The 16,974-nt window shown below is 37.4% G+C and overlaps 1 protein-coding gene across 1 annotated transcript; it reads right to left on the bottom strand.

Moving 5' to 3' along the window:
* Window positions 1–9,840: 9,840 nt before the first annotated feature.
* On the bottom strand, window positions 9,841–10,797 carry LOC114052813 (olfactory receptor 2G3-like). Its single transcript, XM_027875552.1, has one exon. The coding sequence runs from the start codon at window positions 10,795–10,797 to the stop codon at window positions 9,841–9,843; it is 957 nt and encodes a 318-aa protein (XP_027731353.1).
* Between the last annotated feature and the right edge of the window lie 6,177 nt (window positions 10,798–16,974).

Here is a 16,974-nt window from a genome sequence, read left to right as displayed (position 1 = left end):
TCATGGCTTTCAGATAGTTCAATAATTTTTAAATTCTCTCTCCTGAATCTATTTTCCAGGTCAGTTGTTTTTCCAATGAGATATTTTACATTCTCTTCTATTTTTTCATTCTTTTGGATTTGTTTTACAGTGCCTTGATTTCTCATAAAGTCACTAGCTTCCAATTGCTGCATTCTAATTTTAAAGGAAATATTTTCTTCAGTGAGCTTTTGGACTTCCTTTTCCATTTGGCCAATTTTGCTTTTTAGGACTTTCTTCTCCTCAATGGCTTTTTGAACCTCTTTTGCCATTTCAGTTAGGCTATTTTTTAAGGTGTTATTTTCTTCAGTATTTTTTGGGTCTCCTTTAACATCACTCTCAGTTTTTTTCTCTACTTCTCTTACTTGTTTCTCAAAATCCTTTTTGATCTCTTCCACGGCCTGGGACCAATTCATGTTTTTCTTGGAGGCTTTGGATGTAGGAGCTTTGGCTTTGTTGTCTTCTTCTGGTTGTATGTTTTGATCTTTTTTGTTACTAAAGTAAGATAATATAGTCAGACTCTTTTTTGCACTGCTTGCTTATGATCCCAGTCAATTATTTGAGTTATAAACTCTTTGTTAAGGTAGGAGTCTGTTTCCAGTGTGGAGAATGTACTGTTCCAAGCTTCAGGGGTTTTGTGCAGCTGTTTTCAGAGATACTTCTAGGGACCTGAAAATTTTCAGTTCTTCCAAGATGCTATGATCAAGGGTGAGGTGTTTACTCCTTTCCTGGCCTGTGCTCTGGTCTGAGTGACCACAAGCACTCTTTTCTGTCTTGGAACTGTGAGGAGGATTCCCTCTCCACAGCCACTACAAGCTCCACCATGCCAGAGCTCCTTCTCACCCCAGGACCGCCACCCAGTACTGTGACCCAGATCTGAGCCCAGGCAAAGTGAGAGAATCCTGCAGAAGCAGAAAAATCCCTGCAATCTCCCTCTAATCAGCCACTCGATTCCCCCTCAGTCTGTGGGCCAGAAGCTCAGGAGGCAGCCACTGCCCCGGGACCAGGCTCAGGGACTGGAGCTGAGACCAACACACTTCTCTCTTTCATCACAGACACAGACTTTTCCCACTGATTTTCTAATTTGTCTTTGGCGTTTGTGGGTTAAGAGTTCTGGAAACTGCCACAGCTGCCTGTGATTCAGCCCTCTGAGACCTGCTCCAGGTTCGCTGAGGCCTGGGTGTGATATAATATTTTGATAGACCATCTGGGTTGTCTTGGGCTGGATATTTGTTTCACTTTGTCTTTTTGTGGGTTCTGCTGCTTTAGAATTTGTTTGGAGCCATTTTTATAGGTATTTGGAGGAGTTTGTGGGAGAGATCAAGCCAGTCACTGCTTTACTCCACCATCTTGGCTCCTCCTCCTCTTAAACTTTTTTATACATCATTGTTTGGCAGCCATGAAGGGGCAAGAGTTATGCACGCCAGATTTTTAACAAAAACCAAAATTCTCCTATATCTTTGCCCCAAGTGGAGAATTTCTCCACAAGGGAAGCTTTCTATTAAGACTCTGGCTGTGTGATCTGACTTTGCCTATTACTAGTAATTAGATTTTTGCTGGATAAGTTTATATGTTCTATGTCTGTTTTAAATGTGTTTCTTGGTGCTACAGCACTCTTAATTTTCACTCTCAACAGCAGGGGATTTTGTTGATCAGGCTACAGAGACTAACTGTGATATATACATGCAAATTTTGGGGGTGTAGGTCACCCAAGAAATTCTAGATTGATTTTGAAATTGTTGCCTGGGTATTTCGGGCCTGCTATAAGAAGCAGACGTGGCTTGTAGTTTCTTGCAGGTAGAATTTTCATATAAAGAAAACTGAGGCAAGCTGTGAGAATATGAAACTTTTTTTTCTAGGCAATTGGGGTTAAGTGACTTGCCCAGGGTCACACAGCTAGTAAGAGAGAGAATATGAAACTCTTGTAAAAGCTATGAGTCCTGGGGAGCATGTTTTCAGGTAACTTTAAATGGAGGAATTAGATCAAAGTGCAGTATTGAATGTGGCACTGAGTAAAAAAATCTACTTTAAGCACAGTAGGAAGCTAAGTACAGGTAAGTAAAAAAAAAAAAAAAAGTTGCTTGAGCAGAGTAGAAGGTACACCCAAGCTAGGAAAGTAGCTTTTATATCTCATCTTTGATTTCTAGTCATTAAGGCTCTGTGTGTTCTGTCTGTGTTTGTGTTTCATCTCTGTGGGAATCATTAAGATAAAGCCTGCATTTGCTAAGTGGGGGAACTGAAAAGCAAGGTAAGACTCCTTCTGGTTATAAAGTTTGAAAGGGTAATTTAAGGAAAAAAGAGAGTTTTCTTTCTGTGTTTTAATTGGAGCCAAAATCAAAAAACAGACAGGGAAGGGGGAATTTTCCCCAATATATAAGAATTTGTAGATTTGGAGATGGAAGCAGAGAAGAAATTTTTATCTGAGAAGTAAAAACACAAAGGTTTTTTTTTGGGTGGGACTATAGTAGTTTCAAGCTATTAAGATTTTAGACCTAGCAGCCCATAGACAATGTGACTATTAACACAGCCGTAGCCTGCAAGGGCTGATGAGGGAATTCTATCTTTGATTCTTACTGGGAAAATCACCATTTCAAGAGAGATTAATTAAATAGCTACTTAAAGCCACCTGCAAAAGGGATTTTTTTGGTCACTCCAAAGTTTTTGAATTAAGATTCAATGGGATTCCAAAGCTAAAATTTGTAGATTATGTTTAATTAAATCTAGAGAACTGTCTTTGCAACCCAATATACCTGACACCAAGGTAATATACTTAAAATTGCAAAGTTTTGTTTCGTTTTGTTTTGTTTTGTCTTTTGAGATACTTGGATTAAAGTTTTTCTACCACAGCCTTTGCTATTAGGAGACACCCTGTTTTCCAGAGCTAAGGCCCAGCAAGCAAGCTATGCCCTGAGCTTGACATAACAGCAATCCTTTGCTCTCACCCTCTAGCAGAATCACATAATTATTATGTTGCTTTGACCAGCACCAGATACTCTCTGAGCTCAGACAAGTGCCTATTGTATCCATGTTCTGGTCATGAAGCCCTGCTATGAATCAAACTTGTCACATCGTTGCTGTTATCACTCATTGTCAGGACTATAACTCACTGTGCAGACATAGGTATAAATATTGAAATCTGCCTATACTGAAATGGGTCCCTGCCCACTAGGGGCAGGGCTCCAACACATGTTTTCTTGCTTGCAAGTTTTCTAAAGGCAAATGGAGGATGTCAGTTCCAGATTTTAATAATTCTCATATTTCAGAGTGATATTTCATTTCTTTTCTCCACAAAGTTTGAATCGGTTCAGTACAGGCAGCCCAAGCTGTGTGAACTTAATCTGGCAGTTAGTAGGCTGAGATCCAGTGAGAATGGGGGCCTTTGGGGAAGTCAGCACATGTCCACAGAATATCCTCTGGTACTTTCCTAGAGGCTTGAGAATAGTGCCATGTGGTGGCTAAATTATATATTACTTCCTTTTTTTTTTTAAAAAAAAAAGTTAAAAGATAAAAGTCTTCTAAATTTAGAAGAAATAAAGCTCTAAGGGGATGGGGGGAGAGGATAAAGGAGGGATTTTAAGAGGAGAAGGTGAGGGAATAGGTTGAAAGGGGGATATAGAGAGGCATATAGATTAACAGGAATGGGAGGATAAGGGAGGGATCTTTGGAGGGGAGGGTGAGGGAAAAGGTCAAAGAGGTGGACAAAAGGGTGTTTTGATTTATGGGAAGGAGAGGATAAGGGAGGGATTGCTGGAGAAGGGGTAGGTTAAGCAATAGGAGGACAAGGTAGCATAGAAGTAAAGTAGAAGAGTTAGGAGAGATAGGAAAAAAGAATACATACAAACATAAAAACAAAGATTAGGAGTAGAATCTCTTAGGGAAAGTATAGGCTTATGTATGTATGTATATATGTATGTATATATCAATATCTATATATAAATATAACCATGCTTAATTGTAGCCTGAGGGAGGGAAAGGGGAGAGGAAGGGGGAAAAAATAACAAAGTAAAAAGTGTACAGCAGAGAACAAAAGAAAAACTTACAAGAAAGCCAAGAAAAGATGGACAGCTTTCAACAAAGGCCTAGAGGTGAGAGATGGAAGTTCAAGGAGACCGGCTAGGCTGTAGCATAGAATGTAGGAGAAGGAATCAGTCTGGAAATGTGTGCTACAGATTGTTAAAGGTCTTAAATGATGAACAGAAAGGTTTTCATCATATCCCAAAAAAGTAGCTGCTATAGCTTTTTTAGCATGGGAATGGCATGATACAACTTGCACTTTAGGAATATCTATTTGGTACCTGGGTTGAGAAAAGTTTGGAAAGGAAAGAGATGGAATTTAAGGAACCAATTAAGATATCACTGCAATAGACCAGAAAAGAGGTGATGAGGGCCAGTTCTAGGTTATTTGTGGTATAATGTGATATGGGATCTACAAAGGCCTGAGAGGCAAGATGATGAGGAGCTCAAGGGTAGAGGAAAGCGTAAAGCTGAGCTACTTAAGTAGAGGGCTGAGATTTTGAAGGAAAAAAAGTCATCTCTTGAGGGAGCAGGGAGGTGTTCTAGTGATCTGAGGTTACTATAATGATAATAGAAAAGATTGAGAATGGGTAAAAGCACACAGAGAGGTGGAAATATAAGATATTAATATCATATAGATGAATGTCAGAGTTATGAATTTTGGAGGTGAAATTTTTTCAGTGATAATGAATGCAAGGGCATGACAATTCTTGTATGGGGCAATGTGGAGGGAAGATGAAGAACATAAGAATTGAGGAGGGTGATAAACTGTTGTCAAGAGATGGCCCAGAGGGTAGGTACCCCACTTCCCACAAAAGGGCCTCAACTCTGGAATCAGGCAGGTTGATTTCATTCTTAAAAGAATTTGACCCCAGAGAGAGGGGATTAGGATTTTCTTATACTTTCTAACTCTCTCTGCCCTTCCATAGACTAACACTGAGGAAAATCTGGAGCAAAGATTAAAAGTGGTTCCTTTTAAGGGTCTTCCCAAAGGGAATTAACAAATCCCTTCTAGAAATAAAATTACTATGCAAAGAAATCTGATATAAGACAACTATTTATTTTCTTCTACACCAAAGACTCATAGGAATATATTGACAAACACAAATCACGAAACAGTAACTCTTAATTCCTATTTACTTTCCTACAAGATATGTGGAAATGTGGAATAGTCATTTCACTATATTATGCAAGCATAAAATAATGAAGTACCATGTTACTCAAAGCAAGCATTATATTATTCTATGCCCATATATTCTGAGAAGCTACACCATGGCTTGAGCTTTCCTCATCTTTTCATTTACAATATCTTCCCGGAAGAGATTACTTTACTCTCTGAGAAATTGTTATGGAGATTATTTCCTCCTGGGCAACCTGTGCCCACACCCACAAGTTACTGACCTCTCCAATTTACAAGGTAACTTACCACCAGGTTAACCAAGACTAGAAACATCCATCTCAGGATCACTATTCAGTCACCTGTGCCAAAGGAAGGAAACAAAAAAGCCACAAAACAACAAATAGGGCCTTGTGATCTAGTCTCAAACTCATCTGTTCAAGCATGTGCTCTTACTTGCATGTGCAAAGCTACTACAGGTACTGAGGAAAAGGGTAGGATGAAAGATACATGTCCCTACTTTTTTGAAGGCTGAGGAAGGAGTTTGAAGACTCTCCATGCTAGGCAGAGAGGAAGAGAAAGCAATACAAAAAAAAAAGGGTGTTTTTTTTTTTCTGTTCAGTGGACAATATAGTTGTGTACCATCTCCATTTCACCCTGATCACTCAGACCAAAAGACAAACCACAAGTCTTTGGTCCTGTGTATTCTTCAGAAGAAGCCACTGCATATTTTCACCAGAAGTGACTCAGGTCCCAGAATCAGGTCCCAGAATCCATGGTCCATTAGATAACCCTCAAAAGATTCCAGTCCAGAGTATCAGGAGGACATTCCTTAATTATCTCCAATTAAATTGAGAATCAAGGATTTTTGAGACATTTGCTTTCACTCTTCCCTAGAAGTCCTACTCCTACAATCTTTTTGTTATGGACTTTCTTCATGGAGTGCCCAATGGCCTGCTGAGTAGGGATAAGTAGTTCCTTCAGACCATGAATAAAATTCTTACTCTGGTAATCTGGAGAGGATCCCAGATTATGTGATTATTATATGTGATAATAAAAATAGAACTGATCTTGGAGATGTCATCTAGTCATATTTTAGATTTTATTTTCTGAAGTCACCTGACCAATAACATTTAAACAGTTTCACAAAATTGTTCATCTCTTAATTTTTATTTTTTTGTTAATAAGAATAATTTTTTGTGTAGAATTCCATGTAATTTTTCAAATGTAAACCCCTTTGAGGATTTAAAATTGTTCTTACAACACTTATTATCTCTACTCCTGACATCCCATAAAAAATTTTAAAATAAAACAAACAAAAACCCTCATAACAAATATGCATAGTAGCAAAAAAAATTAAAAACTCATATTGACCATATCCAAATCTGAATATCTCTTTTATCACCTTCCCATCTTCACTCTCTCCACAAGAAAAAGAAAAACAAACCCCATAGAACAAATACATATAGTCAAGCAAAACACATTAGATTAGCCAGGGATGAGTATCTCACTTCGTGTATCTAGAATTATTCTAGACTATCACCATTCTGTTACAAAGTGAGCAGCATTCGAAATCACTGGTTCTCTGGAATTGTGGTTGATTATTGTGTTGATCAGAGTTCTTAAGTCTTTCCAAATTGTTCGTCATCCATTTACAAGTCATCACTTGATTTTGCTATATATTTAATCTTATCCTTCAAAGATTTATACAATCTAGGCATATGTTAGAGTAATGTATTTCTCAATAATAGACTATAAGTCTCCTGTAATTAATTAATGAACTTGAGCCCCCACTGCAATTTATTAAATATGTGTTAACAATATAGAGAGACCTCCTTTCCTAGTAAAAATTATTCTTAATTTTCTATATTCAAATAACTATACAAAATTTAAATGAATGCAATTTATTTGACAAATGGAGTCAGTAATAAATATAAAATACATATGTGTGTAATATATTGATAATGATGAATGTCATACCCCAAGTGACCTCAAACTATTAATATACTGTAATAGTAGTTTAGTCCTCTTCACTTCTCTAGAAGCTTAGTCTTAATCTATTTAATTCACTCCTGATACTGATTGAATTCTCTTGTTAAGCTTCTTAATATATACATAGAGGAGGGGTATTTTCCTTTGTATTCAATAACTACAGGAAACAATCTCTTCAAAATATACTATACTTGGCAATTACTCATAGAGCTTTCATGCAATTCTAGTGTATAGAATCACTATTAGTATTATTCTAACTATGCAGTATCCCTCATGTAAAAATACTTATATGTGTGTGAATGCATATCTTCTTTCTCATTCATCCTTCCAGTTCTGTCCATCAATATCTCTTCCCTTTGTGTGCCCATCTCCATAGATATGAAATGTTACATATATCATTATTTTTCTATTTCTATATTCTATATTATTTACTCTATTTCTAATCCATAAAGATAATGACATTTCAGAAACTCATATTTGCATCATGCAAACATTTGTGTGACACAATTGCATCTACCACAAAAAAGGGGCACGCAAGAGACAAAAGACACATAAAATTAAATATGGAGTATTCACCTTATATCCATACTTCAAAGATTAGTAAAACTAAGACATGAAGGGGTAAGTGATTTGCTTCAGAAACTAAAGCTAGTTAATGAACCAGGCCTATAACCCAGGTCTCCTAAGTTCCAGGATCACTGAGTACACCATACTGCCTAACTACTATTATAGTCAAGAGAAGAAATGCGATGTCTCCCTTTGAATACATCAGGCATAGTTCTCAGACCTCAATCCACACGGCCACAGAAAACATTAGTTGGGCTTCCGATGCTCCTCACCACTCCTGACAAGCATCCCTGTCCCTACCTATTTGCTTTATAAAATCCTACAGTTTATGTGGTAATCAGAAGAAGCAATAGAAGAATACTCTCATGGTCTCTCTTCAGAATTTTGGTATTGATTTTGTGACATGGCAGACCCTGGCACAGGACTGCTCAGCATGGCATGCCCACATCAGAGAAGGAGCTGTGCTCTAAGAGCAAAGCAGAATTGAAGTAGCTGAAAAGAAACATGAGATGCACAAATTTAGAGAGAGACATCTCCACTCATTTGTGCCCAGCCTGTGGTAGAGTATTCTGAGGTAATATTAGTCTGACCAGCCATAGTCAGACTTTATTCTAGCATAGTGATGTCATTTTGATCCTCTTTTAGAATGAAGGAGAACAACCAGTTGGGGAAGGAAGGCAACCATCCTAGTAATAGTCAAATCCTTTATTCCTTCTGGAGATATTACCAGGACCCATTTAACTCTCAAAGATAGATATCAGGATCCTTTAAACTACTATGTTTCCAGGTTGACAGTTGCTACAAAGGTGTTATCAAAGTGAGCTAGTGACACCTTTTTGCCTTGTTGACAATAAACACTTATACTTGAATAGCATTACATTTTTTCCAAGACATTTTCACTTTTATGACATTGTGTTAGATAGAGGTAGAGTGGTATCATGGTTAGAAGACTGGCCTTGGAGACAGAAAGATCTAAGTTCAAATTCTGCCTCTGACATATACTACCTATGCAACCATGGGTAAATTGCTTTACCTCTCAGTACTTCATGAAAGCATGTAAAATTATAAATAAACAAATGAGTTGCCGATCTGAATTGGTGGAGGGGACTTCTACAACAGATGTTACTAACACAAAATCACATGTCTACATCAAAATAAAACAATGAAGAAATGAATGAATTTGGTTTTCACAAGGGGCTTAAATCAAAGAAGATGAATATTATTCTGATTTTACATATAAGTAAAGTGAGCTACTTAGATATTAATTTGTAAGAGGTTTCACAGAGGATTACTCTAGCAAAGGGAATCTCCTGACTCTGAGTTTTTGTTAGTTTGTTTTATTTTTGTGGTAGATGCATTTGTCTTGACTAGAATGGAAAAACAGATAAACTTTCATCAAATAGAATATTTTTTAAACAGAAAATAAACATTTACTAAGAGCAGAATTGGAATGAAAAATATTATCATTAAAAAGGAAATTTGGGGGTTGGCTGTGTAAGAAAGAAAGAAAGGAAGAAGAGAGAAAGAGAGAGACAGAGAGAGAGACAGAGAGAGAGAGAGGGAGAGAGAAAAGATAGGTTAAGTGCTAAGAAGATAATCCATTGCAGGGGTTGTGGGGAGAGAGCAGAGTGAAGAAATTGTAGGAAATGGTAATAAAAAGGATATCTAATTCCTGGCAAGATTAGGTAAAGTATCACCTATCAGAGTGACTGGGATCTGGGAGAAAAGTCTAAATTTCTTGTGTAAAAGAGCTAAATTACTCCTCTTTTGCATTCAGGTTGCTCATCAGCCTACAGAACTCAATTACTACAGTCACAGAAAGCAAGAAGTTTCTATCTTGGTGGTTATAGAGAGAGCCAAATTCTCCATCTATGACTAAATGCATTTAAAAGCTTTCTTTTCCACCTCTTAATGATAATCTTTGATATCTTCTCATCAAAGGACAGGATAGATACTTATTAACAATGGAGGTTTTATGACGTTCTAATATCTTTAAAGTGAGCATTCTAGCTTATCTTACAGCAAATGCAATTCCCCAATTGAATGGAAATACAATCAGAAAGGACCTGCCCTTGTTTGGGGGTTCTAGAGAAATATATAAATGGATACTGAAGTACTGGAACAAGGATTTGCTAACTCTTAGTTAATTTTTCTCCAGAACCTTGGTTTTGACACAGCAACCTTCTCACTGCCCCCTTAACATCTTTGTTCCTCAAGGTGTATATCATGGGGTTGAGAGTGGGGGTGACCACAGTATAGAAGAGGGTAAGGAACTTGCTCTGATTCTGAGTATACTTATTTTTGGGTTGTGCATACACAGGGATTATAGTTCCAAAGAATAAGGTTACTACCAACAAATGAGAAGCACAGGTCCCCCAAACCTTCTGCCGCCCTCCAGTTGACTTTATCCTCAGTGTGGTTCTAGCTATGCATCCATAGGAGACCAGGATAAAGCCCAAGGGCATTACAACATAAAGGATACTGGCTATGCAAAGCTCAGTCTCCAAGAAGGTGGTGTCTACAGCAGCAATTTTAATCAAGGCTGGCTCCTCACACATAAAATCATCCACCCTGTGGTGACTGTAGAGAGGCAATTGAAAAGTCAATATTGACTGAACCAAGGACTCTATGAAGCCACTGGCCCAGATCACAGCTGCCAATTGTTTGAGAAGCCTTGGGTGCATGATAATAGCATAGTGAAGGGGCCGGCAGATGGCAATGTAGCGATCATAAGCCATGACAGTCAGGAGAACACATTCAGTGGAACCCAGCCCCAGAGCCACACAAAACTGAATCACACAACCAATGTAAGTGATGCTCTTATTAGGACCCCCAAGGTTCCATAGCATCTGAGGGATAATGCTGGTGGTGAAGCAGAGATCCAGGAAGGAAAGGTTGGACAGGAAAAAATACATGGGGGTGTGAAGTTTAGGGTCCAGGTAAGATACCAGGATGATGGTTGAGTTCCCCACCAGGGTCAAGATGTAAAAGATGGAGATGATAAAGAGGAGGACCATTTCCAGTTGAGGCTGGTCAGAGAAACCCAATAGGATGAATCCTACTGGGCTGCTCTCATTGGTCCTTTCCATTGTCTCTTAACTGTGAGTCTCCTCCCATTAATCATTCCCATATGTCATCCTGTGGGAAGAATGCCAAAAAGTTTCAGTGATAGATAGTAAGTATACATGTATGTTAATATAATGGTGACAAAATAAGCAGATTGGTGATCAGAAATCAAGATTATGTACATAGAAATTGAAGTAAAGAGAAACTAAATACATCACTAAACAGATAGGATGCAGAGAGTTGATAGCCATAGTGAGATATGTAGAAAGAGCTATCTAGGCAAAGGAAACAACTCAATTCAACATCTATACTTTATAATAAGGAGGCATAAAAGAAAGGAGAAAAGAAGGGAAAGCATGGTAGCATAAAATGCTAGGTAAGATCATTGACATAGCCCAAGACTCATATTGAAAAGTGAAAGATACAATGAGATAGAGATAGAGAGTAGAGACTAAGCATGTGGTTTCTCTGATAATCCAGAGTGAAGAAATTCTCTCTACCACTAAAAATGTTCTTTTCAATTTAGAAAACTGTCTAGAACACTATAGATTAATTGACTTGATATGGTCACACAACCAATATGTGTCAACCGCAGGACTTCAACCCAGGTCTTCCTGGTTTTGAAGCTAGGCTATCCTCTATGCCATAGTTACCTCAGGAAATGGACATGTTAACCAAAAAATAAATTCTTAAAAATAGCAATACCCATTTTTGCTTCTGCAAAGATTTCTAAACAAACAAATTGGTGTAAAAGTTTATAAAGAAATGGAGTCAGACAAACTGGTAGGATATATCCACACTTCTTCTCCCAAAGCAGACACTGAGATTAGAAAGGGAAGTTGGCCAAGCTGTCAACAACAGGCCAAATGGAAGTCTATATGTGGATTTATCCAAAGGCAGCATTGTATGGAAGGAAAGATCACAGGAGGGTTGCAGTAGAGATGTAAAAAAGAACATCTATAAAATATTGCAAACATACATGGATGAGAACAAAATGGTGACATAAAGGGGGAGATTTTATCATTGTTAATTAGAATATATACTTTAAAAAAATAAGATTTTCAGCAGAGGTTCTTGAATTCATAAGTAAAATTCTTTTTATTCTTTGCATATCAAATGTTTTCATTTGTTGATGATACCTTTTTAAAAAAATTGAGTCAGAAAGAGATAGAGGGAAATAGAAGAAAAAATAAAAGATTACAAAATCATTGTAATCATTATCACTATTATTACCAAAATCACAGACTGTCAAGAATGGAAGGTATCTAGACATAATTTAATATAATTCATACCTGAAAAAGGAAACTTCTAAATATATAACCAGTAAGTCCTTTACACATATACCCACATCCACTTGAAGACTCAGTAATGGGAAACTTGCTACCCACTGAGGCTGGTCATTCCATCAATGAATGACTGTAATTGCTTGCAAGTTTTTTTTTTTTTTCTTTTTGGAGCATAAATCCACCTCTCCAGTTTCCTCTCATTGCGCTTACTTCAGCTCTCTGCAACCAAGTAGATTAAGTCTCATCTCTCTTCCAAATGACATCTCTCTCAATATAGGAGAAAGGTATAATGTCCCTTTACATCTGTTTTCCAAGCCAAAAATCCACTATCAAATGATTCTCTTATATTATGATTTCTATTCCACTTACCATCCTGCCACTCTTATGTGGGCATTTATGAATCTGTTAATTTCGTTCCTATAATGTAAACCTAGAGCTGAACTCATTATTCTATGCATGTTCTGAACAAGGTAGAGCATATGAGAAGAAAGGAAGGAAAGAAGGAAGGAAGGAAGGAGGAAGGGATCTCCCTCATTCTGGAAACTAATTTTGTTAATGAAATTTGATAATTCTGATGCTTATACTTATGTAACATTAAGATAAATTGAAAGAATGAAAACAAAATTTGAAGGGATTGTTTGTTACCTGGAAGAAGGATTCAAAGTATTATTTGATCACAGAAGACAAGTACTCTTTCTGAGCTCATGCACCTTTTACTTCACCCAAAATCAGCTAAAGAAAATTTTACAAAAAAAACAAAAAAACAAAAGTGATAAAACGCAAGCCCTTACTAAAAGCTGGCCTGTATACTTTGTTCAATGAGAACTGGCCACAATAAAACACACATACACAAGGTCATTGTGCTGGCACAGGCCCTGATGACCAATTATTATAATATTATGACTACCACTGTTTGTTCTCCCTGACAGAAGTCTCTCCCCACTCCAGGCTATCCTCTACTCAGCTGTCAAACTGATCTTTCTAAAATGCATGTATAACCATGTCATTCTTACCCCTGTTCATTAAATTTCACTGGCTGGCCATTACCTCCAGGATCAAATATAAAACCCAGTTTTGTATCCAAAGCCCTTTACAACATGACCCTCTCCTACCTTTTCAGTCTTCTCATATCTTTGTTGTTGCTGTTCAGTCATTCAGTCATGGTCGACTTTTTGTGACCCAAAGGTTATTGTACATGGGATTTTCTTAGCAAAGATTTTCCAAGAAAGTGATTTTCCATTTCCTTCTCCACTGTGTCCCCATTTTACAGATGAGGAACTGAGGTAAATGGGGAAAATTGACTTGCTCAGGATTAAATAATTACTAAGAATTAGGGCTGAATTTGAATTCAAATCTAAGAGATTCCAGGTCCTGTGTTCTGCCTACTATACCACCTAGCTGCCCCTCTTACACCTTATTGACTTTTGTGTACTCTGGAATCCAACGGCACTAACCACCTTGATGTTCTCACACAAGACCATCCATCTCATGACTACATTCATTTTCACCAGATGCCTCTCATGCTTGGAAATCTCTCCCTTCTAATCTCTGTATCTTGTTTTCCTTGACTTCAAATCCCACTAAAATCTCATCTTCTTTAAGAAACCTTTTCCATTTCCCCCTCATTATATGGCCTTCCCTCTGTTACTCATTTCCAATTTATCCTGTATATAACTGCTTTATATGTAATTGTATTCAGCTGGTCTCACTCATTAAACGGTTTAAAAAGACCCATTTTTTGTATCCCGAGTGCTTAACACAGTTGTGCCCAACTCTGTGACCTCATGGACACTATCCATAGGGTTTTCTTGATAAAGATATTGAAGTTTGCCTTTTCATTCTCTAGTGTGTTTCCATTTAACTGATTTGGAATTGAGGCAAATAGGGATTAAGTGACTTGCCCAGGGTCACATAGCTAGTGTCAGAAGCCAAATAAGATCTTCCTGACTCCAAGCCTCATGCTCTGTCCACTTCACTACCTAGTTGTTCCCAGTTGGCATATATTAGTCACTTTAAAAAAAAATGCTTGTTGAATGATACACAGTGATATCAGTATTTTTTCACCTAGTCCCCAAAAAAGACAAAAGCCTACCCCCTGAGTCATTCAACATTAGATAGTCTTGACTACTAGAACACACTGCAGGCTCATTAAGGCACTGGTGCTCTCTCTCAGTAATTAAGGATCTAGCATCCAAGGCCTGTGGTAAACTGCTGGTGAGTCTAATAGTTTTTACCTGTTCTTGTTTATTACTCCAACAAAGTTCATTTCATTCCATTACAATGTGTCTCTCCTGCAGTCATTTCCTTCACCTCTCACTTAAAACTCAAGCTCTGATTGACTTCTCCAGCAGGCTCTCACACAGCTAGCAAGTGGTTTGGGCTCCATGGAATCTGCCTGCTAAGTGGACACATAGACAGCTGGAAACCTGCTCACCTTCAGATCATTAAAAACATGGCAGTTTGGTGCCTGAAAACATTCAAATGTGCTTCTCCCTGGAGTCCAGGTGTCTCATGAGTTGAACTGTTCTGGACCAAGCTGTTTCTAAACATCCTTATTCTCTGATTCCTGGTTAATGCTTATATTGTAGTCAGCTATTTCTCAGTCTACTTTACAACATCCTCTACTACTTACTACTGATTTTTACCTTGGTAAGTCAATAATGTTACTAAGCTTCAGTTTTGGTTTTTTTTTTCATTGTTCAAGGGAGAGACATGTTAGGATCTTATACAGGCAAAGACATAAATAATGAAAGTCAATATGGTGAAAAAGAGGGTGATGACTTTGCCCCCAGCTGTGAGGATATACATTTTTTTTTAAAAAACTCAGGACGCCTGATTTTGTCTTTCATGAGCGAGTCAGTTTCATATTTCTTCATGTTGCCCTAAAAACTCATCTGATATTGAGAGCCAGGAATCAGAATTACAGAAGTTCACAACTGGAAGGAAATATCAAAAGATATTCAACATTCAGCTAAACTGTCAATGCTATTTAAAATGTCCTCTACAAGCAACCAGTTTTATTCCCCTCTCTCTTGCCTTTCTTAATATCCAAAAGACAGAGTTATCTACCTTCCTGGGAAAGCTCCAATTGCAATTACTATAGGTAAAAGACACAAATGTATCCCTGGTACACCCTCTGGTTACGTTTCCATTGCCAATGCAGGCACTTGCAATGCCTCCTATAGGAAAAACTAGAATACTTGTAACTTGCTACTTAAATTTGCTCAATAAAAACTTAGATCTTGGTTGTTTTGCTAAGACCTCTGGAGACACCCTCTCAAAGACTTCCTTTGTGTTACCTTGGGAGAATTACCTCTGGTGAAACAGAAGCAGCAGGGACTTGTGTCTTTGTCTTTGCAGACAAACAATGAATGATCTCTGACTTTTCTATGAAACGTTATCATGTTATTAAACAGTGAAAGAACAATTACGGCCAAGGGAAAGCTGAAAATTCCCTTCAGTCATATCCTTAAAAATTAAAAGCAATGAGGAACCTTTTTTTTTGTCCAGAGCTATGATTTCACTGGTCTATGGAAGTTTCCCTCCAACAGTGTAGATTAGCTGCTATTCTGTGATTTATGTGGAGTCATTGAAAGGTGAAGTGAGTTGCCCAGCACCGATAGTATGTGTAAGATGTAGATTTGATCCCAGATCCAAGGCCATTGGACTACCCATTAGGACATAGCCCCTCAGAGACTTTGATAGATTGATTTTTATCTCCCTTAATGATATCACCTGAAACATTCAAAATATCTAATCTTGTGCTAGTTTGAAATTTCACTAAAATAATAATTAAAATTTCAATAATGCTTTAAAATTTATAATCTCTATTATTATAACAATCGATTTCAGTGAATTAAGAGCAATGTTATATCAGACTGGTATACTAATATAGCAGAATATGGTGGAAGAAAAATACAAATTTAGTGACTATAAAACTGAAAATAAAAGGGACACAACTATTTTTCTTTAGGCAATTGTGGTTAAGTGACTTGCCCAGGGTCACGCAGCTAGTAAGTGTCAAGTGTTTTGGTCTGAGGCAGCATTTGAACTCAGGTCTTCCTGACTTCAGGGTTACTGCTCTATCCACTGCGCCACCTAGCTGATGTGACACAATTATTTTCAAAGCAAAAAAGTATCATAATTTTTTTTAAGAAAAATGAAAAGATATTATAAAATATCACATTCAAAAAGGACACTGAAAAAAAGCCCATCAAAAAATAACATTTTTTACATTTCCACACACTATCAATTCCAAGTAACTACCTCTTCTATGGCCCTCCCTAGTAACGAAGCAAAATAATTTAGCCAAACTTTCATGGTGCCCACATCTAACAGAGCATTTAACTTTCAGCACATGTCCTCTAAAACCTCTCTGTCAAGAAGAGAAAAGTGAGTGTACGTCCTCATCAATTCTTTGGGAGATTCCTAATGCTGTTTCATAGTGTTTTCATTTACATCATTGTGCTAATTACATATATTATTCTCCTCATGCTGTTTCCTTCATGACATGCATGCGTTCTCAAATTTCCTCAAGTTCTTCATATTCACTTTTTATTCTACAATGATATTCCCTTATATTTGTATGGCACAAATTGTTCAGCCATTCCTTAGTCTATGGGTTCATACTATATGTCTAATTACCCCTGCCATAACAAGTATTACAACAAATATTTTTGACATATATAAGTTCTTTCTTTTTGCCTTAGACTTCCTTGAGTCTTATGGTCATTTGTCTCAGATTATGTATAGTTTTGTGACTTTGTTCTTTTTGTATTGCCAAATCTGATGGCCTCTTCTCCATACCCACCCTTCTTTACATCTCTGCAGCCACTGACACCTTTTATTATCCTCTTTCCCTTGATAATCTCTCTCTAAGTTTCCCTGACACTGCTGTCCTATGATTCTCCTCCC

This window comes from Vombatus ursinus, unplaced genomic scaffold (genome assembly GCF_900497805.2).
Source record: "Vombatus ursinus unplaced genomic scaffold, bare-nosed wombat genome assembly UNPS02003812.1, whole genome shotgun sequence".
Taxonomy (NCBI): domain Eukaryota; kingdom Metazoa; phylum Chordata; class Mammalia; order Diprotodontia; family Vombatidae; genus Vombatus; species Vombatus ursinus.
The sequence above is the reverse complement of the archived record's forward strand: the minus strand, read 5'-3'. Positions and strand labels throughout refer to the sequence as shown.

What these genes read in the sequence shown, in the direction of transcription:
- LOC114052813 (XM_027875552.1), bottom strand. Translation starts at nt 10,797, where the DNA reads ATGGAAAGGACCAATGAGAGCAGCCCAGTAGGATTCATCCTATTGGGT.